This window comes from Aplysia californica, unplaced genomic scaffold (genome assembly GCF_000002075.1).
Source record: "Aplysia californica isolate F4 #8 unplaced genomic scaffold, AplCal3.0 scaffold00516, whole genome shotgun sequence".
In the NCBI taxonomy this organism is placed as follows: domain Eukaryota; kingdom Metazoa; phylum Mollusca; class Gastropoda; order Aplysiida; family Aplysiidae; genus Aplysia; species Aplysia californica.
Genome location: NW_004797786.1, coordinates 2,007 through 29,271, shown reverse-complemented (window position 1 = coordinate 29,271; position 27,265 = coordinate 2,007). Strand labels below are relative to the sequence as shown.

Sequence of the window (27,265 nt, the reverse complement as noted above, 5' to 3'; positions counted from 1 at the left end):
GAGCATACGTAACTTGTAAACCAGTTGTGGGCTGGAAACAGGATTGCTTTTGTCATCAGAGACATGCTCCAATCTTCCTGGACGTTGGTATGAAGCCCGTCAGATTCGTCAAGTGTGCCCCATGAATGTGTCTTGGCTGTGACGGCCAAAGGGCGGCTGTGACATCATGGTTTTTGTGTCTGCTGCTCCAAATGACACTTTGGCACTTTTTTGGTGAATTGTAGAGGTTGTTACAGAAAGGCAAAGCTGATTTCTGCTTTCTCATTGAGATTGTCACTTGGTTTGTTGTTGTTTTTTAAGGGGGGGGGGTTGTTACAGAAGGGCAATGGTGAATATTACTTAACAATTTAGAATTTAGATGATCACAGACTGGGGTGTTTTTTTTTCATTGTTACAAAAGGGCAATGCTGATTATAACTTAATAATTAAGATAGTTATGTCTTTGTTGTTGTTTTTTTATGTTGAAACATTTTTGGTAGCAAAGTCTTGTGATCTCTACATTGCCTGTGAAAGACTTTTATATTTATTTCTCTTCGTTTTATCTTACAGCTGAAGAAAGCAACAAAAACACCACCACCAACAGCAACAACAACAACAGCTTGAATGGCTTCAGCCCATCTGTGACGGGTCCGGCAGTCCCAAACAAGGTCGCATCTACCCCGCCCCCGGCCAAAGATGCTGTCGCCAGCGGTGCTGCAGGCAAACCCTCGTCTAACAAAAAGTCAGGCAGTCAGAAAACGCTGACCTCAGCAGATTACAGCAAGTATATCAAACGGTGAGTTTCTCTTGGCTGTGGGTGGGTGGTGGGTGCTCTGATGTGGTTTGCTCCTTCTTTCCCATCAAACGTTTATCGTCCCTATCTCTTCACCTTCTTGTCTTTGTATGTTTTTCTTTTGTTACACTCCTAATTTTTAGCTCTTATATGACCCAATTGTGTTGCAAGTGCCATAAAACTCTTATTTAACACCCTAAAACGATACTTTAAACATTTTTCTCAATACTTTAGCTTTTCTTCTCCCTTTTTTTTCTTTCTTTCCTACTGTTTGACCAAGGTTTCTATTTCTGAAAAGACTTAGATGAGTTTATTTGTTGTACACTCCCACTCCCGTGAAAAAATGGGAAAAAAAAGTAACTTGAAAACAAAAAACAAGAAAAAAATTGATAGAACTGGTAGATATTTTTCTGGGTTTTTTTTATTGTGTGTATGTAGAATATTTAAAAGTAGTGCTGGCAGCAGAGTGAGAAATACAGGTTGACTTTGTGGGTTGCTCGGAGGAAAGTCAGTAGTCTGTTGTGTAGGTTGTTTCAAGAACAGCAACCTTGACAAAAACTGTGTAGTGTGGACTGTAGATGAAGATGATAAGTCAGGTTGCATGGTGTCATGTTTTATAGAGCCTTCTTGGGCAAATAACTGTGCTTTCTTTATGTGGGGGTTATTGATTTAAACGTAAAGTTTTCATTATAGCTATCATGTGTTTGGAAGGTTTTTCTCTATGCACACCTGTTACAAGTGATATTGTGTTGCAAAATTGTTTGAATGTCATCAGTTCTAGTATTTTTGTCTCCTGTAATTTTATGTTTTAGAGCCCTTCCCTGAATATTCTTTGCAAATATTAGCATTTTGTTAAACATGATATCTCTGGTAGGTTTTAAAAAATTCATTTCATATTCTTTGATAATGTTTTGGGAAGATTGATGTTTTCTATTGGATGGGTCATTGTTTGCTGAGCTCAGGGGAACAGTGACTGTTTAATGCTTGGCTGCTCCGTAACTCTGAATCTGTTGCCCTTTTCACAAGTAAGTACATAAGTACAGTGTATGTGTGGGAGGGGGGAGGCTAGCTGATCAACTAGTTGTTTCCTGTTGTTCTTGTTCTAAAAGTAAAATACGTTTTGTTTGTTTTAGTAGGTGTTTTATGGCACTCGCAACTGCATAAGGTCATATGAGCATGCGGGACACATTAAACATTTTCAATTTCGGCAGGAATTAATGTTTAATTTTGCCCAGGTGGCAGCTGAAGCCTACTCTTATCGATTTTATACCATCAAGGGATCTTTAATGTGCACAACTTGCACACGTGACCTCAAGATTTTCTGCCCTTATCTGAGAAGACAAGTAGACCTTACTTACCCTAAGGTCAGGGGTGTGGCTGAAAGACAACAGTAAGAAAGATTCAAGGGGTAGCAGTAGAAAGGTTGCAGAAAAAAGATTCAGGAGCTCAGAGGAGTGGGCAAAGGAGGTGAGAGGGTGCGGGCAGAAACTGGAGATGAAAGCGGGGCAAACAACAGAACATGGTTAGAGAGCAGGAAAGGAGGTGTAAGAAGACAATTTTTAGAGAAGAAAACTTTCTATTGCTGTCAGAACCCTGGACCTATTGAATGAGAGGCAAACGCAGTAACCTCTAGACCACGAGAGCCCCTGTTTATTACATAGAAGAGGATTGTTTCATTGTTTTTGTTTACTTTCTTACACATAAAAATATCTGTCACCTATGAATTGATTTTTTTGTTGAGGTGGGGAGAACTGAGCTGGAGGGTGCACGGGGTTGACAATGATAATGGTGATTGTAAAGGCAATACTTATGATAATGATGATAATAATTTAATAATATTTGTTGAATTTCTATACTATCAGAAATTGAAAACCAAGCTTAAGGCTCCTAACAATTTGTCTGTGGATTGCTAAGCCAAAGCAAGAATATTATCACTTCGGATAGCCAACGCCCTCTTTTGCCACCTTTAAGAGGCTACACTTTGAGTACCGCCCACCTACCCTACATGTATTTACAAGCAGGGCATTAGATAGCATCTGTCACTACCCGGAGGAAATCCCCACAGCCTCACAAAATTATATAATCTAAGCTTTTCTTTGTATGTTTTTCTGTAGTAACACCTCTAATCTTTGGCATTTCTATGACCTATTTGTATTGCAAATGGTGTGAATAATTAAACTGTCTGTTTGCTCCAGACTGTCTGACTTTCCACTACAAGTGTCACCTTTGTCCCATCAATGTCCTCTTGTTCCCCTGTATGTTTCCCCTCCCACAATGAAAGCCACCATTTTCCCGCCACCTCTCTCTACAAAAGTCACCGTTGTTCCGTCAATGTCCCCATATTTCTCTGTATGTCTCACCTGCTACAACAACACCACCCACAGCTACGGCAACGGCATCGACTGCGGCGGGAAACTGTGCCATGACCTGGGCTACCGGGACCACTACCACTGTCTGGACTGCCCCTACAAGGTAGGCTCTTGCTCGGGGATTTCTTGTTAACATTCGAAGGGGGTGGGGGAGGATGATGGAGGGTGGGTGCGAGATTGCTCTGAAAGACAGTCCCTGAAAGATTCTCTTTTTGTATCATTCTCTGTTTTGGAAAGTGGGCCTTCTAATCTGGTTTGCTCCTTCTTTCCCATCAAACTTCTATCGTCCTTATCTCTCCTCCTCCTCCCTTACTCTGTATGTTACTTTCTAGTTGCAGCTCAAGAACCGCCTGATGTTCTTTCTGGAGAGTAACAACTTGCTGAGCAACAACCAATCGGGCTTCCGCAAGTTACGGTCTACTGAAGACCAAGTCCTGTGCCTAACACAACATATCTCCGATGGATTCCAGGCTCGTCCCAAAATGATACGAACTGTGCTGGCCCTGTGGACTTCTCGCGTGCCTTCGACAAGGTATGGCGCACAAGGTTAATGGAGAAGATGATTGAGAAATCTACTCCCAGCCACATCACCCAATGGATAGGTTCGTTCCTCAGAGACAGATACGCCTGCGTCGAGCACGGCAACGCAACAAGCAGGCTTCGCCGTTTCGAGCAGGGAGTCCCCCAGGGCAGTGTCCTGTCCCCCACACTGTTCCTTGTCTTCATCGATGATATTGAAGCAGGCCTGCCTGAAGCCGTGAAGACGGGACTCTATGCTGATGACTATACAATATACTCCACCAACGAAGACATAAATCAGGCTGAAAACAGTGTCCAAGCAGCCATAAACTTACTTGAGCAGTGGGCAAAGCAAAACAAGATGGAGATCAGTACGGAGAAAACAGAGTGCACCCTCTTCACCGCCAGCACTCACGAGGCCAAGCGAAAACCAGCACTCTCACTCAAAGGCTCCCCCATCACCTTCAACTCCAACCCCACCTTACTTGGGGTTACACTTGATCATACTCTATCCTCCAACGCCCACATCCAAAACCTTGAGTTAAAACTGTCAAGCAGACTTCGACCATTCAAAGCCCTTACAGGCACCACCTGGGGTGCCTCCAGGGAATGCATAAAGCCTATATATTATGCTACTTGTCGGTCAGCTATCGACTATTGTGCCCCTGCCTACATGCCTCTTGCCAAACCCTCCAATCTGCAGAAACTGGAAAGAAAGCAGAATGAAGCAGCAAGAATCATCACAGGCTGCTCAAAGGATACTCGTGTGGACAGCCTCCTCATCGAAGCAGACATTTTACCCCTAAGGCATAGAGCTGATGCCTTGACTGCCATCTCATTCGAGAAGTCCATGCGTCTGCCTGCAACGAACCAACGCAAAGCCTCCGCAACAAAATCAGTGCCCACGCGGACAGGCAAGTCGAACTGGAGAAAGCATGCCCAGAACCTCGTAGCCGAAACTGAACTGGATACGTACCCACGTGAGGAGCTGGTTGTTTTACCCCCCACACAACCGTGGAAGGCTGCATCATGCAACGTGACTTTTAGCACCGATCTTGTCGTCGACTGCAAGCGTGATAATGAACCAGCTGTCAGGAAAGCAGCAGCAGAGGCTACAATTCGTTCGCTCCCCCTGCCTGATGTAGAAGTCTGGACTGACGGTTCAGCTGAGCACGGTACTGAGTATGGAGGAAGTGGAATACTGATCAAGACCGGCGATACCGAACTCGACCAACGTGTACCTGCGGGCCGGTATTGTTCCAGCTACAGGGCCGAGCTTGTAGCTCTCGACACAGCGCTTGACATGCTTGTGGCACTACATACAGCAGGCAGCCTTCCGAACAGTGCACGCATCCATGTATACACTGATTCTAGATCAGCAGTCATGCGCCTCTCATACGGCCCTACCAACCAATCGGAAAAGGTGGCCTGCTCAATCTGGCAACATCTGCACACCCTCTGTCAACGCTCTGAATGTTCCATCCACTTACAGTGGATTCCAGGCCACGCCAGACTGGCTGGGAACGAGGAAGTTGACAGCATCGCCAAAGAAGCAACAGCGCTTACCCAGATTGACACGCCAATCGATTTCTCGACAGCTAAAGCCGTCTTCCACCGATCGACCCGCGCAAAGTGGAAAAGAGAGGCGAAACCCAAACTGCCGTTTGCCCAGCCGCCGTCATTCCAGCTTGAGGCCTCGCTCAGACGACAGGACCGCCGGCTTCTCTCCCAAATGAGAACTGGTGGAAAATCGCCCAAGCTGAGATCATATCTCCACAAAATTGCGCCAGCAGACAACCCAGATCCGTCCTGTCGAGCCTGCAAGGAGGAGGACGAAACTATGGACCATGTGTTCCTGAGGTGTCCCGCTAGCTATCGTGCTAGAACCCGTCTGCTGGGACATTTCAGTAACCCACTTTCAGCACTTTTTAAGGACCCCCGGGCGAGTGTTGAGTTCCTGCGTGCTGTCGGCATCGCTGACCGTTTATGAAGCCACAGCGCCAGAAGAGAGAGAGAGAGAGAGAGAGCTCTAATTTTCAACATGCATATTACCTATTTGCAGTGCATGTGCTTTAACCTTACTTTGAAACTAAACATAATAATGCTGTTTTGACAGAAGTTTCTTCTGTAAAATGTGTATTCTTTATGTGATGTGGGCCAATGACCTTGAGTACCGAATAAAATATCCACCTCCCATGTCGTTCCAGGTGTTCATCAGGAAAGAGGAGATGGTTCGACACTTCAAGTGGCACAAGAAGCGGCACGACTCGCTGCAGCACGGCTTCATGCGCTACAGGTAGGCTGGGCTGATGGGAAGTGTTTTGTGGCCCATCTACAAGGTATAGGTCTCTAAGGAGGTGGCTCAATGGGAAATGATTTTACGCCTCATCCCTACTACATAGGTCACTTACGAGGTAGCTCAAAGGGAAATGTATTACGCACCATCCCTACAACATAGGTCACTTACGAGGTAGCTCAATGGGAAATGTTTAACGCACCATCCCTACAACATAGGTCACTTACGAGGTAGCTTGATGGGAAATGTTACACGCACCATCCCTACAACATAGGTCACTTACGAGGTAGCATGATGGGAAATGTTACACGCACCATCCCTACAACATAGGTCACTTACGAGGTAGCTTGATGGGAAATGTTACACGCACAATCCCTACAACATAGGTCACTTACGAGGTAGCTTGATGGGAAATGTTTTACACCCCATCCACATGGTATAGGTCACTTACGAGGTGGCTCGATGATGGGAAATGTTTTACACCCCATCCCTACGACTTATGTCACTTAGGAGGTTGGATGCATCTGCCGTGTCAGCCAAGTCTGACCTGTGGGGAGTTGGCCACTGCATCCTAATATGTCAAGTAAAGCAACCCTGTGTGGGACCCTCCATTAGCTCATGTTTGTATTGTGCTGGACTATAGAGCAGATGGCTCGGGTTTGAATCCCAGATTGGGTGTTCTTGAACTCCTGTCGTTTTATGGTGACATCAGAGCTCTCATTCCATTTGGCATGGTCCTATTGGAGGTGGACGTTAAATTTTAAGGTCGCGCCTTTTTATAAAACCTATTAGTGTTGATAGGGGTGTTAAATCCATACACTTGACACTGTGTGATTTACAGTCAACAGAGCAGATATGACATTCTGAGTTGTGGCAATAACAAAACGCTGTCATAATAAGGTTGCTGCGCTCCCACGGGCTATAAGTTCTGTGTCTCTTTCACCAACTACACAGTTTTCACCAATGATCTATGTGTGTGGTTTGTGGGTGCTCTGGTTTGGTTTGCTCTGATCCTTCCTTCTGCAAACATCCGTCTCTCTTATCACTCCTCCTTCTTTTTTTTTGTTTGGCGCTCTCTAGTTACAACCTCTAATCCTGGGCCAGGCACTTTTATGACTTAAACTAATTGTTTAGCCAGTGCTTTAAAATTCTTCTTAAAACTGGGAAAAACTTGTTGAACATTTGCTGTTTTCAGCCCGATGGATGACTGCAGTAAGAAGTACGGCTCGTGCACGCACAACGGGAGGCAGACCCACTACCACTGTGTGCAGGTAGGTACACACACAGGGGTAAACTATACCTTTGTAGGCTGGGGAAAGGACGTGGGTAAACACACAGGGGTAAACTATACCTTTGTAGGCTGGGGAAAGGAAGTGGGTAAACACGCAGGGGTAAACTATACCTTTGTAGGCTGGGGAGAGGAAGTGGAGTAATATAAACATTTTATTAATAAAGTCGTCTCAGTTATTGTTTAAAAACCTTGCAGTCAAATACAGCATTTTAAGTCATTGGAGGTTTGTTTTGAAAAATTCCGTTTTAAGATTTCTTTTACACGTCTTTACTGTTTGATGTGTTGGTAAATTAAATAAAGAATTCTCTAGTGTGAGAGCAGCAATAGAAAAAGATATTTCCTGTATACAAGTTGAAACATAGCATGTTTTTCATAAAATGGAACCAGATGACCGGAAGACTTTTGTTCCTCAGAAATGTACTTTGACCAAGGTTTTTATTTTGGCTCACTTTGCTGTGTCTCAGTGGGTGGTCGGTGGATGCTCTGCTTTGGTTTGTTCCTGCTTTCTTGTCAAATATTTCTTTTAATTTTCAGCACCTCTATGACCTATTCTGCCGTAAGCTGATAAAACGCCTTTTTTTGTTTACAGCAGTTTCGAGAAAAAGAGGGGTTTTTTTAGTCGGCGTAACCATGAAAAATAGCATTCTTTTGTAATTTGAATTTGAATTTATTCAGAAACTAGTAACAGTTTCACTTTGATTTTTTTTCACACTAGTAATATAACCGATCAGGCTTTCAATTGAGCAAATAAAAAATGTTGACCCCAAAATGGGGGAAAAAAAAGGCGTTTTATCAGTTTATGGCTGTATTTGTATTGCAAGTGCCATAAAACTCTGACTAAAACTTAAGTAAAAAACACAATCTGACTGAAATTTTTTTGTTGACTGTTGTTTGTGACAGAGGGGCTGCAACAAGGTCTACATCAGCACCTCCGACGTCCAGATGCACGCCAACTTCCACCGCAAGGACACAGCCATCATCCAGGAGGGATTTCAGGTTCTGATGATTTACCTATCGCCATGGTCGTAAAACACTTGTCTTGGTCATTTTGGCTGTTCTGAGAAAACTACCCCCAATAATTGTTTTGTATACTCAGTTAAGTCAATGGTATAACTTGAGTTTGAGTAAAAGTGAAAATATTTCAATATTTGTTATATTAAGGGCATGAAACTAGTAGTCATCATTTTTGCCATACCACCACTAGTAACCAAAACAAAAAATGACCAAGGCGATTGTGATATGGCCTTGAGGATGTAGCAAAGAAACAAACTTATTTGTTTTGTTATGGGGGGACCTGCGTATTGGTCGAATTTCTTTTCTTTCCCTCTGTTGTTTCTGTCTGTCTCTCTTGTTTGTTCCCTACTTGAAATGAGGATTATTGTGTCTGTGTGCTTCTCTTTACTCAAACAAACGAACAAACAAATACAAATGTATAGCTTTTATAAGAGTTTGCCTCAGTCCTGAAGTGGGTATCAAGTGAAAATGGGACTGAGAGAGTGAATGAGTGAGGGTGGAGGGCTGAAGAGTTTGTGTCAGAGAGGTCTGTTTGATTTTTTCACTTGGATATCGATGAGATCTGAGATTGATGGCCTTAGACCGTAGCAATCATGTGGGTGGTGGTCAGAGCTGCTTGTGTGATGTTTTTCTCAAGGCAACCAAAAGTTTGTCAGTTACTGTTACAGTGTCACACAGTTGATCCTTTGATGAATTGATTCCTCATATTCCTTACTCCTTTTTTTGTCGCGTGTTCCTTTTTTGAGTGCCATGTTAGTGATCTTATTGGACAATTGTTGACTTGGAGAATGTGAGTGAGTGGGTACAATGATATTTAGACACTAAGATGAAACAAGGTAATTGAATAAAAAAATTTGATCTGTTTGTAAATATTTAATTATTCAATTAATTTGTAAAAATTTGGAACTTTTATGTCCAATTCTTTGTTTTTTTTCTGTCCCCACAAATGACACTTTGTTGTGTACTTGATAGAGATTCCGAGCCACAGAAGACTGTGGGACCACTTCCTGTGCGTTCTACGGACAGCGTACGACCCACTTCCACTGTCGCAGGCCTCAGTGTAACTTCACGTTCAAGAACAAAGCGGATATGGGTAAGAGGAAGCTATTCCGTCTTGTGTCGTGGGCAAGCTGTTTACAACTCTTCTCCTTTTTTTGTATTTGTTACTCTCTTGTAATACCTTTAATCTTCGGCCCATATATGACCTAATTGTGTTGCAAGTACCGTAAAACTCTTACTAAAACAAATGTCATAAGCCCAGAAAGCAAAAGTTTTCAGCAGAGGGAAAAAAATTGTGTCATCCTTTTAACAATTGTATCTACTTAATATATGTGTTTCTTGTTTTTTTTTTCTCCAACATTTAGAATGAAAATTTTGACATATTTCTTTAGCACATGCAACAAATATGTCAAATAAAGAAACTGCGGTTTAAAAAATTGTTGCAAGCCTTTATTTCGTTTATCTGAACTGGCAAACTCACAATCAAAACTGACTCAGTAGTTGATTCACTTACTTCATCTGAAGTCTTGGCTTGGATTTCTCCGGGAGGAGGATATCTAGAAAAAAAAACTTGACTCTTTCACAAAGAAGAGTTGAATATAAGAAAATGAACTCTGTGTGCCATGTAGAGCTCCAGATGTATTGTTTTCCCCTATTTTCTCTCTTCTCGTCTCTGTAGGTGATAGGTGGTTTGCAGATGCTCTGGTGTGGTTTGCTCATTCTTTCCTATCAGACATCCAAAGTGCTAATCATTCCCCTTTCTTCCCTATGTATATTACTCTCTGGTAACTCCTTCGGCACTTATATGACCTATTTGTATTGCAAGTGCTGTAAAACTTTTACTAAAACTTTTTAAAAAACCCTTGACCTCCACAGAAAAACACAAGAGCTACCATCAAAAGGACGAGGTCCTGAGCCGAGACGGGTTCAAGAAGTTCATGAAGTACGAGAGCTGCCCGTACTCTGGCTGCCGCTACTCCAAGCAGAGTAACCACATCCACTGTATCCGGCCAGGTGAGTACCACAGACCAATGGCCACAGGCTGTGATGTCTCTGTTGTCATGGGGGAGATATTGCTCCTTCTTTGATTGCAAACATAATATTGACTATGTTTGTCTTTTGGGGCGTGTCAAGGAAATGAAGTTCTTAAAGTAATGTTTGGTAATTCTACTTCCTCAATGTCTATGGCCCAGGTGAAACTGTCATGCCTGCTGCTTTAGTCATCACTCCACCGCCCAGTTTCTCTCTGTCTGTATGTATACATGAAGGACTTCTCTCTCTCTCTCTCTCTCTCTCTCTCTCTCTCTCTCTCTCTCTCTCTCTCTCTCTCTCTCTCTCTCTCTCTCTCTCTCTCTCTCTCTCTCTCTCTCTCTCTCTCTCTCTCCCTCCCTCCCTCCCTCTGCCAGGTTGTCTATATGTTTACGTTAACAACTTCTCTCTTTCTCTCTCTGTGTGCCAGGTTGCCAGTACGTCCTTCACTCCACCGCCCAGCTCTACTCCCACAAACGGAAGCACGAGAGACGAGAGTTCGAGAACGCTTACCGCAACTTCCGCCAGCTCCAGCAGCACGGAACTCCCTCGCAGCAAGTCAAGGTCGATACCTCAGGGGTCAAGGTCACTACGGCAAACACGCCGAGCGCTCTGGCCATGACTCCGAGCCCAATCAAGGCTGGTGCGGCTGAGGCGGGCGGTCAGCGGGTGCCAGGTGTGCCCGTGCTGGGTGGGTCAGCAGTCAACTCTGTACAGGTCAGTACTACGGACAATAATATGCTCTGTTTTGTAAAACATCGAGAGAGAGAGGGAGAGAGAGAGAGATTTTGAGCTTATCACTTGCTGGCCAGAGACTGGTTTAAGACCTGTAGACAGAGGAGAAAGCAGATCTGGCAGTGGTGGGGTTCATAATGGGAGGCATGAAGTTTTGTTCTCTCACCTCATGTCAATGGCGCTGTATTTGAATTGAGGCTCAGTTCTCCTTAAGTATTAAAACTAGGGGCAGGTAGATTAGGCAACGATACACACATACAAAGATTCTGACTTGCGGCGACATGTTCCCGTTCTGTCTATATTATGTGAGTTGTTTAACATGGTGAGGGGTGGGGGTGGGGAGGATAGACATGAGTTTCTACATTTGCTCAGAGGGTGGATCCAGTCTAGGTAGTTTGTGTTGTAGTATGTAACCAGACAATAAGCCTTTGTCCTTGAACGTTCGGTTGCTGTTTCTCCCTGCCTTAGATTTCTCTGGATGGTATTATAAGAACCTCCACGTATTTCTTTTGTGATATTGACATTGTTGTCCAGTGAGACTGGTGGGAACTGATATCCTGTAAGCCCATTGAGTAGCTCTTGCGCTCATACTTTTTCTTAAATTATCATTTTCAGTTCAAGGAGAATGAATCTCTGCCATAAAACATTTGAATTTGTAAGGAGAAAAAACCTTTGATTTCGCTGATATTTTGCACCATTTACTTTATGTGTAAGTTTATAAAAGTAATTTTCTTGTGTTTTTCTGTTGTCTGCTGTAGGGTTTCCCCCTGTCTGGCTCTGGCACGCAGGGAATGTTCTCTACGCTGTCGGACAAAGGAATTTCTGCTCAAGGACTGGCCTTGTTGAGAGGGAGAGACGCGAGCAGAGTGGCAGGCATGCACAAGTTAGCTCTGAATCTGGCGGGAGGCGGTGCGGTGGCCATAGGGGAGGCTCTAAATCTGAGCAGTCAGGGCATGAGCATGGGAGGGGAAGGAGGAAATGGTGTGCCTGGTAGGTCAGACAGTGAGGATGAGGACAGAAAGACAATGGCCTTGCCAGTTAGGGTGGTGGATGACCCGAACATGTCGCGGCTGCCAGCGTCGGTTCCGCGCGAGATGATGCAGCAGAGGCAGAGTGGGGCCGGGAAGTCGTTCTCTGCCCTTCCAGAGGAGCTGAGGGCGAGCGAGGTAAAGAACGAGCCCGAGGATCTCTCCCTGCCGGGAAACAAACGGAAAGCTGATGTATTGGAGGACGATGATGTGACGGTCAAGCAGGAGCCAGTAGCGGGGGACGAGGTGAAAGGTCACGCAGAACTATCAAACTCCTCCTACGCAGGAAGTCAGGATATAATCATGCGTGGAGGAGAGGAAGAGGAGGAGGATGATGATGAGGATGATGATGATGATGAAGACGATGATGATAAAGACTATGGGCAGGAGGAAGAGCCGACATTGGTGAACAAGACAAGCACGCTGGAGGGGGAGGTCCTCAACGACTCTCTCAACCTGCCCATCCCTGGACAGGAGCAGGGGGGTTGTGACCTCCGCCTCAAGCAAGAACTCACCACCACCAACAACAACACTGCCCCTCCCCTCAACATCACCACCACCGCCACATCTGTCAAGGGACCTGACGAGAAACCTTCCATCCTGGTCAGTGAGCAGAAGGTTGCCAGGAGCGTGTTGAACAACGGCGTGGGGCTGGGTGAGGTGCCGTCGGTCGGTGTCCGCTACAAGCAGGCGCTGGAGGGCGGACAGCTTGGTGGGCCGCGGGCCTTGCTCAACACCAAGGGGAAAGTACTTGGGGTCCAGTTGCCCGTCAAGTTGGTGCCGGAGAAGAGAGAGAGGGATGAGTCGTGGAAGAAATACCTCATCAGGTAGGTTGGGGAGGAAAGGGAGGGTGGGGAAGAGAGGGAGGGAGAGAGGCTATCGATTGGGGGGATGTGGGGAGGAGGGGATCCCTGAAAGGAATATCTCATCAGATAGGGTTCATGGAGGTGTTTGTGTGTGTGTGTCGGGGGGGATTTCTTTGCCTTGTTTTTCCGCACATAAAGTGATGGTAATAGTTGCACTATATAGCACATATCCATGCTCTACATCATGTTCTTTGCTTTTCAAACTATTATTACACCAGCAGACCCTAGAACCCCTTTTAAACATTTTTGGCTTCCCGGGAAGCATACCGTGCAAGCAACTGATTAAGTGCTGCAACTATAATAAACTCCTGTCGAGTTTCGAGTCTAACATATCACTTCTGTATCAAACATAGGTTGTGGTTAGCCCAAAGTAACATTCCCCACATCCCAAGTGATGCCTAAGACCCTTATGAATGTACAGTGGAGAGTGTGTATGTTCCATCACTGCAGAGAAGTTCTTATGATAGATAACAGTTTTGATGATAATAAATGGAAGGGTGATTTGAAAATTTTAGATTTTCAACCATCTGTTGACTTTGTCAAGTCTAGTGCGTGACCATAACTCAGACGCGGTCCATAGCCCATAGCGGCCATCTGTCTATAACGGTCGCTCTACTCTGTGGTCTGCAATGGCCATTACAGACTGGTTCAACTGTCCTGTCAGCAACACTAGTGTATTTATGACGTCACTGACACACTGCTCTCAGGTACACACAGGTGTATTTATGATGTCACTGACACACTACTCTCAGGTACACACGGGTGTATTTATGACGTCACTGACACTGCCCTCAGGTACACACCGATGTATTTATGGCGTCACTGTATTTATGACACCTCTGACACTCTGCCCTCAGGTACACAGCCAATGACGCGTGTTTCTCGCGCTGCGCCTGTCTGTACAAGGACCACTACCACTGCCGCATCAAGGGTTGCCAGGTCATCTTCAAGTCCAAGGACGGAGTCCGAGGCCACGCCAGGTGACTACACTTGTATTCTCATCTGCGCTATCGTTGTTTTTGTCATCTTCATTATCATCATCAGCATCATCATCATCATCTTAGTGGATGGTTGGCAGGTGCTTTGGTGTGGTTTGCTCTGTCTTTCCTATCAAATATCTATTGTCTTCATCCCTTCTCCCTCTTATATTTGCATATTACTCTTTAGTAACACATGTAATCTTCAGCACTTACATGACCTATTTTTGTTGCAAGTACTGTAAAACTCTTGACTAAATCTACCAAACTTTGTCTGTCAGGTTCCATGAGCTTCAGGACAACGTGACCCCGCTGGTGTTCAGCAAATTTGAGGAATCTGACCAGTGTCCACACCCGACCTGTTCCCTGCGCGGGAAGGAGGCTCACTATCATTGTAACTGGGTATGTACTATCATTGTGACTGGGTGTGTACTATCATTGAGACATATTTAAATGAAACACTTACGTGATTCAAGAAATCGATAACCATGTAACTGATGGAAAAGTGCATTTTAAACTGTTCTGAAAAATGCTTTTGAGTTCATTGTTTGTTATATTTCTAATAGCATTAGACAGGATTTGATGAATGGATTTCTTTATATTGTGATGAGCTGGTGTTTTTTCCTGTCGATTCATCATAGTGTCATTTATTTTTTTCATCACAAAAAATTTTGCTGTTTGAGTGCCTGAAGTCTTCGGAAAACTTATCTTAAACGCTTGACAAAATATGCAAATGTGTCATGACGCAGTGGGATTAAGGGCTTGGAAATTTTTGTAGTTATTAGTATCAGATTTGTCCACTTTCATGACACAACACAGGATATAAGGTAGTGTTTTCCTTCTTCTCTGCGTTCCCTGTTAAATCCTCAGGGCTAGTCAGCTGCTAGCTGTTTGAAAATTAATATTTGTCTTTGTTCTATTTGTATTTTTGTTGATCTTTTTACTTCTCAGTTCTTGATAAATTTAGCAGTTTTCATATAGCCTCACTGTGTTTGTTCTTCTGCCCCCAACAGACCAACTGCAGTCATGTGATCCCGCAGGCCGGGCCAACATTTGCTCGTCTGGAGCACTACAGGATCCACGAGTACACCTCCGTCTCGGCAGGAAAAGCCCGGAGCAGCTCCCAGTCGCAGGCGGCAAAAGTTGAGCTTGACCCCTTACAAAAACGTCGGGGTCGTCCACCGAAGTACCCGCGCTATGACTTGCCATCGGTGCCGAAAGTCCACCTGACGGAGAAAGAGATCCTCGACTCCACCCTGGATTTTCTGCACAAGAAGTGCGACGAGAACAGCAAGATTGTCAACGGGTTTAAGAAATTTTCGGCGGGTGAAGCGTGTCCGGACGATCAGTGCACATACCAGGGGAAGATCCACTACCACTGCGGGCGCAAGTTCTGCCACACATCCACGGACAGACAAGATGTGCTCAACCTGCACGCCAAGGATTTCCACAACAACATCACCATCCTGGAGGGGTTCGAGTTCTTCGAGCGGCTCGTCAACTGCCGGCGGCCCCACTGCCACAACAACCAGATCAACAAACACTTCCACTGCATGCGGCCGCGCTGCGACTACTCATTTGTGCGACCCAGCACCATGTCGCAGCACAACAAGAAGCACCCGACGGTGACCGCAGAGGTTCTGGCCACGCCCCCGTCTCACACCTCTGTCTCCCTCACCTCCCGAGACACCAAGTCTGCCCTCCAACAGTTTATCCCCATCGCCCCGGCTGTGTCCCGGTCTTCCCCGTCGCTGGCGCTGTCACCCCTCGCTGTGGCCGCTACCTCAACCTCTGTGTCTCAGGTCAGCACCCAGCTGGAAGGGATTTCCTCGGCAGGGAAAAAAGTTCTGAGCAAGGGGGGGTCGACGACTGTGAATGTGGCCGACAACGCCACTGGTGGCAACAAGAACGTGGTCAAATCCTCTGGTACGTTCTTCCCCATCTCCGGCCTGCCCGGTGTCCAGCTGACCAAGATCAGTTCGGGCTCGGTCACCTCGTCACAGCTGCTGAACTCAGGGGGGACGACTCAAGTCCTGTCTCCCGTGGGGAATGTCCCGCTGGTGTCGGCCGCGCAGGTGTTGCAGACGCAGGCGGGGACACCTGTCCTCACCCTCCCCCCCAACATGGTCCCCACGTCCATCCCCGTCCTGGCACAGACCACCCAGGGCCAACAACCCAGCATCCTGACCGGCATCATCCCCGTCGGGCAGCTGGCCCAGCCCGGAACTCTCCAGACGCAGCAGTTTGTCAACCTGGCAGGCGGCCAGATCATCGCCACCTCCCAGGGCCACTTCTTGCACCAGGGCGGCCTCCTGGGCAGTAACCTGGTACAGGTCATCCCCGCCTCCATGGCAACCAGCATCGCCACGGCAGCCAGCACCTCCAGCAACATGGCTGCCATCACCACATCCTCAGCTGCCACGTCCGCCCCCGTCACCATCCTCCTACAACAACAACAACAACAACAACAGCAGCAACAGCAGCAGCAGGAGCAGGGCGGTGGCTCAGGCCCCCTCAGCTGGGCCAGCCTGAAGAAACGCATGCACTTCTCGGTGGAGCTGACCTGTGGCCGGCCGTTCTGTAAGCTGAAGAAGAAGGAGCACTACCACTGCCTGGACTGCAACCAGGCCTTCTCCGACCCAGCCAGGCTGAGAGCTCACATCGGGAAACACGGGTTCAAGTTTAAAAAGTCTGACGCGAGCATGAAGCTGGAGAAAGATGGCGTGGGTGGTGGTGGGTCAGAGGCTAGCCCTGGGCTGGTCCCGGTGGATCTGTCGATGGCGTCGTCACAACCCGTCACCAGCAGTCTGGACAGAGACGAGAATGTGTCACGGGATGAGTCGGGGGGTGAGGACGAGCTGTCTTCCTCCCTCAACCTGAGGCCGGCCGTGTTCACCAGCATGGTGGCTGCCAAGAGGAGTGAGGCGGACACAAAGTTGGTGTCTTCCACCGACCCCCATGACATTGCTGTGGCGGGGAGGGTGGGGAAGGAAGCCTGGTCCCTGTCCATGTCAGAGAGAGCCAGGAGCGGCGTGGACGATGTAGACGATGACGAAGATGAGGAGGTTCAGGAGGTGCATTCTTCAGGTCTGAACACAACCAGTGACAACAAGGCAGATGATCTAGATTCCCCGTCCCTCATGATTGATGACAGTTTTGAAGAGAGCAACGAATCCTCCCTCAACAATTCTTCCTCCAGTCTCACTTTGTGTTCATCTTTATCCCGAAAGTCAAGCCGCAAACGCACAGCAACCAAAAACTCTGATTTTGTCAACTCTGACTCTCTTGTCATTCCGAAAGCTCCTAAGCAAAGAAGGTCGTACAACACGTCCAAGGGCGACTCGGACCTGCCTGAGGGCTACAGGCGTGTTCGGTGCGGTGAGGACTGTGGCTACGTGCGATGTGCTTACAGGCAGACTGTAACACACTTCCACTGCCTGCGCGCCGACTGCGGTTACGGATTCAGTGACAAGTCGCGCATCATGCAGCACCGCATCCGACACGAGCGCCTAGACGCCCTCATGGGCGGGGAGTTCCAGCAGTTCCGAGCCTCTGTCAGCTGTGAGCGCGCTGACTGCGAGTTTGACGAGAAGGCCTCTCACTTCCACTGCCTCAAGTGTCCGTACTCGTGCGCCGACTCCAGCAAAGTACCGGCCCATAGAAAGTACCACACCAAGCTGGACAACATCAGCAGCAACGGCTTCATCAAGTACGCCGGCTCGGCCGACTGCCAGGTCACAGGGTGCTCCTACGCCCTGAAGCAGACGCACTACCACTGCACGTTCCCGGGCTGCAACCACGCTGTGTTGGGACCCTCACAGATGGCTCCACACAAGCTCAAGCATGCACAGCACCAGTCTGTGTGATGGAGGGAGGGGAGGAGCCAGAGCCATGGGCTGAGAGTCTGTGTAACGTAAGGTGTAGCCTGATCTGTTGGCTGGGATTCTGTGTAACGTAAGGCGTAGCTTGATCTGTGGGCTGGGAGTCTGTGTAACGTAAGGCGTAGCAGGAACTGTGGGCTGAAAGCAAAGACTGTTGTGTTCTGTGGAACGTAGGGAGTATCTGGAACTGTAGGTTGGAAGTAAAGACAGTTGTGTTCTGTGGAACCTAGGGAATAGCCAGAACTGAAACGCTGCCAACCAGTGCGTAAAAAATGTATTAAATATCTCTGTGGGGGTCTGAGTATGGAAGAGGGTTTTCATATCGGACAATATGTATTCTGTTTTCTAGGATTGCCTCTCGTGGACCTGAAAGCGGAAAAGTTATATTATATAATAATAATAAATACAGTTAGATATTTTTCCCCCATAAGTAAACTTTTAAAGTTGCTCCTTTGTGCAGCTACATGCTCTGTTTATTTTTAAGGCTCAGAGTTTGTTCTATAAGCTTTGTTTTGTTCACCTTTAGATAACAAGATCCTTGCTGCAACTGGTGACACTATGTGACACTGAAGTCTCTAAAGACTGAGCTTGGGGCCCACACATGTGGGATGATTGTTTTCTAGAGGTGTCCACTATGTCCTTGTGTTGTGACTTGTGAACCAGGAAAACATTCGCTGGCCAAATGGTTCTCAAGGCTTTGAACAAAATTCTTTTTGTTCTCCTTCAAGTATCCTCTATTTTGTAAATGTGATATCGAAGCAAGCAATAATATGTTTGAAAATAAACTTGAACATTTTTCCATTGACGTGTTTCAGTTATACAGATGATGGTGCTGTCACAGGGTCCCAGATCTGCAGAATCATAAAGCTGCTAGCTAGTGTGGCCATGTGAGAAGTAACATCAGAACACACATACATCAAGGATGTGAGAAGTGTGTCAGAACATGTGCATATATACAGACAGCTTAGTTTACTAGTGATTGTCAAAGGAAAATGGGTATCCTGCACTCATATTTTGTGAGGGAAATGTGAGGCTCTGGTTCAATGCAGTTGTTGCTTGAGCTGTAGGTCAAAAGTTTTGAGCCTGTTTGAAAGTGCTGCCAGATCTGTCCTTTTTTTAAAAAAAACTTGTGGCTCTTCTAATGGCAGTAGTTGAACATTAATTTTTTTCCATTTGTTTTCGATTACTGAATTACCAGCGTTGTCACTGGCTGCGTAGATACACCGGCGTACTGGTTAAAACTTCCATTGTCCCAAGTAGACGGTATTTGTCACAAATTCTGTGCTTTTTAAATTTTAAATTTCAATGGGGATGTTTTTGGAACTGGTTTGTCTCACACATGCTTTTTTCCCCGGTATCTTTGTCACTTAAATCTTTAGATTAGAGAGGGAATTGTATTGTAAAAAGAAAGTTTCCATTTTCCTCAAATACATTGTTTTTTTTCTTCCTGTTTGGATGTAAAGCTCCCAGTCAGCTGACTTGTACTGGAAGAGTAAGAAATGTGCTGCTTTTGTTCTCTCATACAAACTAGGGACCAAGTGTGGACAAGAAATGAAGAAAAACTGTCGAAACGTTTAAGCATCTTAAAGAAGGAAGGGAAGATGTGACATGATGATGTTTTTTCAGAGTTTATCGCAAGCAGAACCAATAGAGCGTGACAGAACCAATAGAGCGCAACAAAACCAATAGAGATCAGCAGAACCAATAGAGTTTACAGAAAGCCAATTTGTGGCTGTCGTCCCGTTTGTGGTGGCAGAACTGGTTATCCAATGTTTTTGAGCTTGGGAATTTTTGTTCTACATGCAGGTGTTTGCTTTTAGTATTTTTTACTCTGATATGAGATGTAATTCTTACACTCAGTGCTAATTTAGAATGTCACACTGCTGGTTTTTATATATATTTATATATAATTATATATATATACATTATATTGAATTTGTATATATGTAATATGTCTTTATGCACCGTTGTTGTGTGGATTGCTGCTGAGAATTGTACAGTTGAGCACCGATATCTCCAACACGCGCAACTCCCATTCATGGATATCTCGAACAATAAGCCATTCATGGGCTGAACCGTTATATTTTCTCTGTATTTTCTGCAACAGACACTTGGATGTGTAATATAGCTCGTCTCGAAAGGCTCGATGAAAATTGTCCTCACTATTGTCTCGTGTTCTAATCATCCTTTGCGCAAGACGGGAAAACAGCGGCATCCATCATCATGGAGAGTTTCACGTTTTACGAGGTCACAAAGCTCAGCCTTTCACAGCCTGACACACACACGCTGCTGATACTGGCACGGTAGCTGTAGTGGTGTGTAGTTACGACTGCTGGTGCTAGCACGGTGGCTGTGGTGTGTAGTCACACGTGCTGGTACAGGCATGGTCGCCGTGTTGTGCTGTAGCATATCCGTGAACCTTGTCGTGTGAGGGTGGGTGCTGGGTGGTAAGGTGTGATTGTAGCTCTGCGTTTAGGCTGTATGGTGTGCGGATTATGTTTGTTTGTGTGCCTTTGGTTGTTGGAACATGAAGGTATCAATCGGGCAGTAATGACACAAGAGGGGCGGGTGGCATGTTCTAAACAGTCATCAGAATTATCAGCAACACTCTCTCCCTTTCTCTTGCCTCGACACCACATAAGGAGTACACACTATCCATCCTTCTGTCCTTTCTCTTGCTTCGATAATGAACAATGAGTACACACAATCCATCTTGCTATTGTTTTCTCAATACCTTGTACTCTCCATGATGCCAGTGATCTATCTTCCAACCATTATACGGTCACAGTTACTTCACCTGATTCTCCTCGAAAAATCTCTCTTAGCTTTTATTGTCACTGTTTATTTTTAACTACGGATGTGTTGGAGCACGTTGTGTCAGCCGTGGATGTGTTTGAGGTACCGGTGCTCAACTGTATCTTTTTGCTTCTTCAACTCTATTTATGCACTAAAATAGAAGACACGTTTATATTTCTGTAATCAAATCATTCCTTCTTTCATAGTTCCAAGATTGCTGTGTCATGTTCTCTGTAGCAACGTGTGAGATGTTGGGGGGAAAATGTTTTGTATTTTTCTCTGTCAAGAGTTGGGTTGCAGGAAAGATGTACAAATTGCAAAAAAAATTTGGTTGAATTCTAATGTTAATGCTAACAGTTACTGCCGATGTAATGCCAAGACTTTCTTTTTCCTACTCAGAGAATTACAAGAGAGAGCCACAAAACAAGAGAAAGTAATAGTAGGATTGTACAAATTGGCAATCTGAATGAGCCTTATATGAGGCCATGTTACTACATCGATGTCGGAGGGAGATTCTAGTCAAAGTCAAGGCTTTTCTCCTTTTCCTGCAATGAGAACGAACAAAATAAATGTACGGGATTACTTGAGTTGAACCGGGAACAGGCCACAAGAGTGTTTTATTGCTGGTACTCGCTCTGTACATTCCGGATGAATTTCATCAGAAATTACCTGCCTCTTGAATAACCTAAGAGTGTTGATAGGGGCGTGATATCCATATACTTTTTTTTCAGGACTTACAGTATTGGCACAATTGTTGTGATTATAATTTCATCAATGCGCCATTTATTGGTATGGTCACTTTATGTTACGGTTGAGACACACTGGAATGGTTCTGATATGTGCATGGAGAAATAGATTATATATAAAGATTATACAGTCCTGCACACACATAGCAACATCAACGGGACTCAGAGAGCTTTTTGTTATTTACAAATTTTGCTATGTATATGGTTTAAATATAAGGAAAATAAGAAAAAAATTTGGGACGTGAAAATTTGTACACCATGTGTTCGTGTTGACGATGTACATGTTGACTACAAGCGTGTTGGCGATGTACATGTTGACTGCAAGCATGTTGGCTATATGCGTGCTGACTATTTGCATGTGGACTGTGTGCGTGCTGGACTGTATAACAATACATGTGTGAGGGACAGAAGAGCAAAGGAGGAGATGTGTAATTGTCTTGATGAGGTGCAATGGTTTATAGTCGAGCCTGTTGTAGATAGTTCTCAAGAATGACGTCTGGCGGAGGAATCCACTTACCGAACTCACACCACTCCCGTCTCTCACTCACAGATATTTCCCTTTCGTCAATGGCAAGTTGCGTCATGTGAACCCTGTACTGAAAATCCAAGTTTTTATTTCCATTTGCCTTATAATATTATCCATTCCATCCAAATGTTTTCTTATACTGAACTGCTGTGTATGCCTTTTTCAACTTTTTTGATTTGGTCACCTCTCTATGCATTCCAAGGTTGTCCCCTGGGCTGGGGAGACCATGTTTCCATTGCTGCTGATTCCCCTCCCGTTGTGGGGCTGTTGCTGTTGGACACCTTTGTTCTGTGGTACTCGGAGAAACTGTTGAGTCCAGTGGGAAATTGACCGTTATTTCAACATTTCTGATGCAACACCTAGCTGGCCATTGGCCCTAGCGCCATAATTTGTATAATTTTATTTTTTTATTTGTGTCATTTTATTTTTATCTCAGTTTTCTATTACTGAGTTGATGTGAGTGAGAGTTTCTAGAATTCATGTGGGGTTTTTTTTCTTTTGTTCTTAGCTACTCAGTTGTGATGTTAATTTAATCTTTTGTATTGACATTGTTGAACATTTGCGAGGAATTCCCATTGTGTATGAAATGCAGTTTGTCCTTTGATTTTGAGTCTTTGAGAACTCATTTGCACTTTGGTTGTTTACTGGTGGGGAGTTTATGCTCCGCAAGGAATTGACAACTTTTTAAAAATGTATGTACAAAGAACATTGATCAAGTCGTTCTCTGGAAACGTTTAAATTTTCTAATGAAGAGAGCTCTGTTGTAATTATGTACATTTAATCAGGAATCGAACTATCCCGTGTATCTGCTGACAGGTGCAATGCAATGAAAACTTTTACCGTTGACGACATTATATTGTGACCATGATGGGAGTTTTTTCTCATGATCTTTGTCTGTAGGGATGCAGGTGATGGATGGAAGTTTGATTTTTGTTTTTTATTGGTTCCAGTTTCTGACGATGGAATATTATGTATTTCCTTTTCCTCACAGTACCAAACAACAATTGTATTGAGTTGAGGTGAATGCCTTTGAGAAGTTGATGATGACGATTGTTGCTTTTTGCACTGTGTTTGTCCGCTGAGATCAAATGTTTGTGTCACTGTTGTTGTAGCTTTTCCTCCAGATACCAGAGTATTATTCTCCAGACTGCTGTGGGTTATCCTTGATGAGTAGTGTTTGTTGTCTTCACCTGTTTGTTGTCTTCATTATGTATTTGGCGTCTTCATGTTTTGCTGTAATCGAAGCTATGGAACAGTTACTTCAAGTATACTGGTGTCCACTTAAACTTGTTAAACTGAAAATTTGCTGTATCTTCTGATTTTTTGTGTGCTGGGGAGTTTGCTTATTAGAGAGGTTACCTGAATAGAAGAAAAACAAACCAGGGCTTTTATTTCCCTTTGGTTTACCGCTGTTTTCAGATTAATTGTCAAAGGTTTAAGCATACTCCACTGTGCATACAGCAGGGATCTCAAACTCAAACCACCCGTGGTCTGGTGGAAGTCAGATCAAATACTTCACAAAAAAGTTTCAAATATTTTTTAAAGTATCGTACAATAATCTATCTAGATCAACTCAATTTTTTTTAGTAACAGTCAGGAACATGAATGGCTTTTTAGACCATAAACGTAAGCTTCCAGGCAAAAAGATCTTAGTGAGGAATACATGCAGGCTGCACCAACACTAGACTGTGAGGTCAAGTACGGGTCGCAGAGTCTCCTGTGTGCTTGTGTGTCTCAGTTGGCCCACGGACTGGGAGTTTGAGACTCCTGACCGACCGAATGCTGTGTTGTTTTTAATGTCTAGAATCCATTCACCTCATTGCAAGGGAAATTTCCCGCACTCACACATTTTGTTTCCTGAATGCATCAGAGTATTTTGAACAGATAGATATATATATATATATATCCTAACTGAACTCAACAGAACGATGAATTGAATGTTTATGTTTCCTATGTATTTTGTGTTTTGGGGAAATTATACAAACATTTGCACACAAAAAATTCCGTCTTTTTGTCTTTTTCAGTGTGTTGAAAACATTCACTAGTTACAAAATCAGATGTGTGAGCTTACAGCGAGTTGAGTGGGTAATTGATCCTGTTCCTGTTTGTGAGTCCTGCTGTTTGTGAGTCCTGCTGTTTGTGAGACATGTGTTCTCCTGGGGTTGTTTAATTGGTTTCAAATTTTACATCATGTGTATGTTTGTTTTCTTGTTGCCGCAGTTCTCAAAGACTATCCCTGGAACATACTGCAGTCTCCAAGTCTGTATATTAAATATAATTTTTTTCCCTACACTTCTTTGTGGCTCTTGTTATACAATAAAACAATTCCATGAATTAACCACAAGCAACTGCTTTTATACATTTGACACCCTTAGAATGACAGGGTTCTAGTTCCATGACTTATAGTTTGTAGAATTTGATGAATTCGAAGTTTCACACTCAGAGCTCAAATGTTTTTACCCCTTACTTGACTTTGAAATTGAAAAAAAAATGCTGGCCAGATTGTCTCTTGCCTTTGACACAGTGGCAGGGCATCTGTGTCTGTAATGTGTAGTGTGAATTTCCGTTCTCACAAACAGTGGAGTTAGAACTGTGTCGTGCTAAGGGTGTTAACGAAAGGGCCATGTGAAACAATGCTTCAACGCCGCACCTGAGAACAAGGAGAGAAAAACATTGAGAGAAGAAGACAGAACAAGCTCTTGTGTTGTGTGTGTGTGTGTGTGCGGGACAAATTATGTAAGACGATACAATGAGGTGAATGTTTCTGTCTGTGTATGAGGACAGAGTGGGGAGAGTGTTTCTGTCTGTGTATGAGGACACTGTGAGGTGCACTGAAATTTATTGGTGCATCTGCTTTTTAGCAAAATTTCTGTTCTGAAACAGGGCACTTCTGTCGATTGTTTTTTCTCAATATTTAGACCTACCAGCTTCAGCACTTTGATGTGGATTGTAATTTTGATTGATCTTACTGTGTAACATGTAAGATTTGATTTGAGGACTTTACTAATTAAGATTTTCTCTGATTTCAAATTTTTATCCCCTCTCGGTTGTTAAGAAAAATAACCAACAATAACAGTTCATGTAGAGAGAGAAGACAGGAAATCAACACAATGTAAAAGTGTGACGTTCCAAGTCAAATTAGGCTTTCAGATATTTTTTTTAGAATCTATAATTTACATCCCTGTTCAGTTGCTCTTTGTTTAGCTATAGGTTTAAAAATTTCTCTTCACACAGACAAGGTTTTTGCTTTTGAGCTTAGAATAAGTTAGAATTCCATTTTCTTTGGAACAACACTGTGACATTTGACTTCTCATTTTTAGCCACAATCATGCAAGCTGAAAAATGTTTCTGTTCTCAAGTAGGCTTATTCCTTCAACATAGTCACGTACTCTGTGTTTGTAAGTTAGTTTTAATGTGCAGTCAATGTAAGGGACTGATTCCGAACATATTCTGGTGTCTGCTGGGTAAGTAATGCTTAGGCTCTTCGCCTTCAACACTGGTGACTAGAGTTTGAGTCCCTCGGGAAGAATAGAGTTTGAGTCCCATGGGAAGAATAGAGTTTGAGTCCCATGGGAAGAATAGAGTTTGAGTCCCATGGGAAGAATAGAGTTTGAGTCCCATGGGAAGAATAGAGTTTGAGTCCCTCGGGAAGAATAGAGTTTGAGTCCCATGGGAAGAATAGAGTTGGAGTCCCATGGGAAGAAAATCATGTTCTCGACTTCCCCATATTCCATGTTTCTGCTGAGATTCTGTCACCCATTCAGCATGGGTTGACATCGATGAGCAGCAGCCTCTTACATGACGAAACTTGTGTCGATGGGAGCGTAAAAAATTTGCAATCATTTAGGATGGTGGTTTCCTTTTTTATCAGTACTTACTAACTTAGTGTTGTTAAACATTCACTCTCTCAAGGAAACTGTTGATAGTTCAAACTGTTTTGTGATAGTAAATGTTGTAAGCATTGTAGGCTACCATGGACTACATTACTGAAACTTGTGTGTGTAGAAGTTAATGAGTTTGGAAGTGCTGTAGATCTATTATTACTTTTTGTTGTTTTGGAATGTTCTGCTGGTTCTCAGTGATCTGTCGACGGACTGCTCATGTCAAGGATTTATCCCATCTTAGAAGCGACTGTACTATCATATAAATGTAACAGCTTTTTACTACCCGATGCTAGATGTTAGCATCACGTGGTTGTCAACTCGTCACACACCCTCAGGTCAGACATGGGCAAGCATGTCCCAAGTTGCGGACTGGATGAAGTGATTCCAAATATCTTGTGGATCAAGGCAGGAGAAAAATTGATGAAACTGGTTGAAATACCTAAGCTCTTGAAAGTGAGACTAAAACTGACACTGTATTAGCGTATAGCATGTAACGTTTAATCTTTTTTATCTCTCTCCCAGTAAAGCAGGGTCATTCAAAGAGAGGTGAAGATTTTTTAAAATGTGCCTACAGGGATATCTTTTTGTTCTTCAGACTATTTCTACCACAGACAAAAAGTAGCGTAGCAGCTAGCTCCTAGTAGGCCTACTAGTAGTTGCTCTTTACGTGTCAAAACATTTTTTTTCTTCAGCCCTCCCTTCCATAAACTGATGCCTTGTGTAAACCCAATTAACCAAGGAAAGACTTCCGAAAATAATTTAGTTGGAAATTTTTTGACTCTAAACAAACAAGAAAAGGCTGGAAGATGGGATTGTTTCTTTCTCTGTGTTTTTAAAAAATTTTGTTATCATTGTATCTATCTACTATCTGTACTGGAGTGTGAAGCTGTGCTAACGGTATCTCTGTGGAAGTTTTTCTAGATGTGCCGCTGGGTTTTGTTTGGTTAGTTGAATTGATTGCCTGTGTGTGTGTGTATTTATAATAAAACTCCTTATGGCAGTTGTGTCAGTATATTTTTTTGTATGATTTCTCCTTTTCAAGGGATATGAAATTATTTTCTATTGTTCTAACTTGAGAATGAAGTTTTGACTTGAATCCATCATTCCTACTATGTACGGTATAATTGGCATCTTTTTATAAGTATAAGTCATCTTTTGCTTTTTATTTTCCTCATATGGCGGAATAAACCAGAGAATCATGTTCGCAAAGGAAAAGTGTCATGTTCCTTATCATCATCATTGCCTTTCTCACCCTGCATCAGGGCATAGGCCTTGAACAAACTTTATCACGGGTGTATTTCTCCTAAGATTGAGTCTGTCTTGAAGAATTGTTCAGGAGAGATGATTCCTGCTCTCTAATCATGTTCTGTCGTCTGTTTTCGTTTCCATTTTCTTCCCCCATCCCCTCACCTCCTTTTCCTCCTCTGGATTCCGTACTTTTTCTGCAACCTTTCCTCTGCTACTTCTTGGCTCCTTTTTACTACTTGTACTGTCTTTCGGCCTCTCCCCTGATCTTAGGGTAGGTAAGATCTAACAC

At 44.1% G+C, this 27,265-nt stretch overlaps 1 protein-coding gene across 1 annotated transcript in view; it reads left to right on the top strand.

The window, feature by feature from the left end:
- LOC101859192 overlaps window positions 1–26,937 on the top strand; it is an 84,384-nt gene extending 57,447 nt beyond the window's left edge. The window contains exons 3-14 of the mRNA XM_005106136.2: window positions 550–775; window positions 3,157–3,244; window positions 5,868–5,956; window positions 7,152–7,227; window positions 8,148–8,243; window positions 9,234–9,354; window positions 10,137–10,274; window positions 10,720–11,006; window positions 11,783–12,879; window positions 13,776–13,898; window positions 14,177–14,297; window positions 14,909–26,937. Of these exons, the coding sequence (XP_005106193.1) occupies window positions 550–775; window positions 3,157–3,244; window positions 5,868–5,956; window positions 7,152–7,227; window positions 8,148–8,243; window positions 9,234–9,354; window positions 10,137–10,274; window positions 10,720–11,006; window positions 11,783–12,879; window positions 13,776–13,898; window positions 14,177–14,297; window positions 14,909–17,761 (5,315 nt within the window). The 3' untranslated portion in view covers window positions 17,762–26,937. The remainder of the gene's footprint in view (window positions 1–549; window positions 776–3,156; window positions 3,245–5,867; window positions 5,957–7,151; window positions 7,228–8,147; window positions 8,244–9,233; window positions 9,355–10,136; window positions 10,275–10,719; window positions 11,007–11,782; window positions 12,880–13,775; window positions 13,899–14,176; window positions 14,298–14,908) is intronic.
- The last annotated feature ends 328 nt before the right edge of the window (window positions 26,938–27,265 follow it).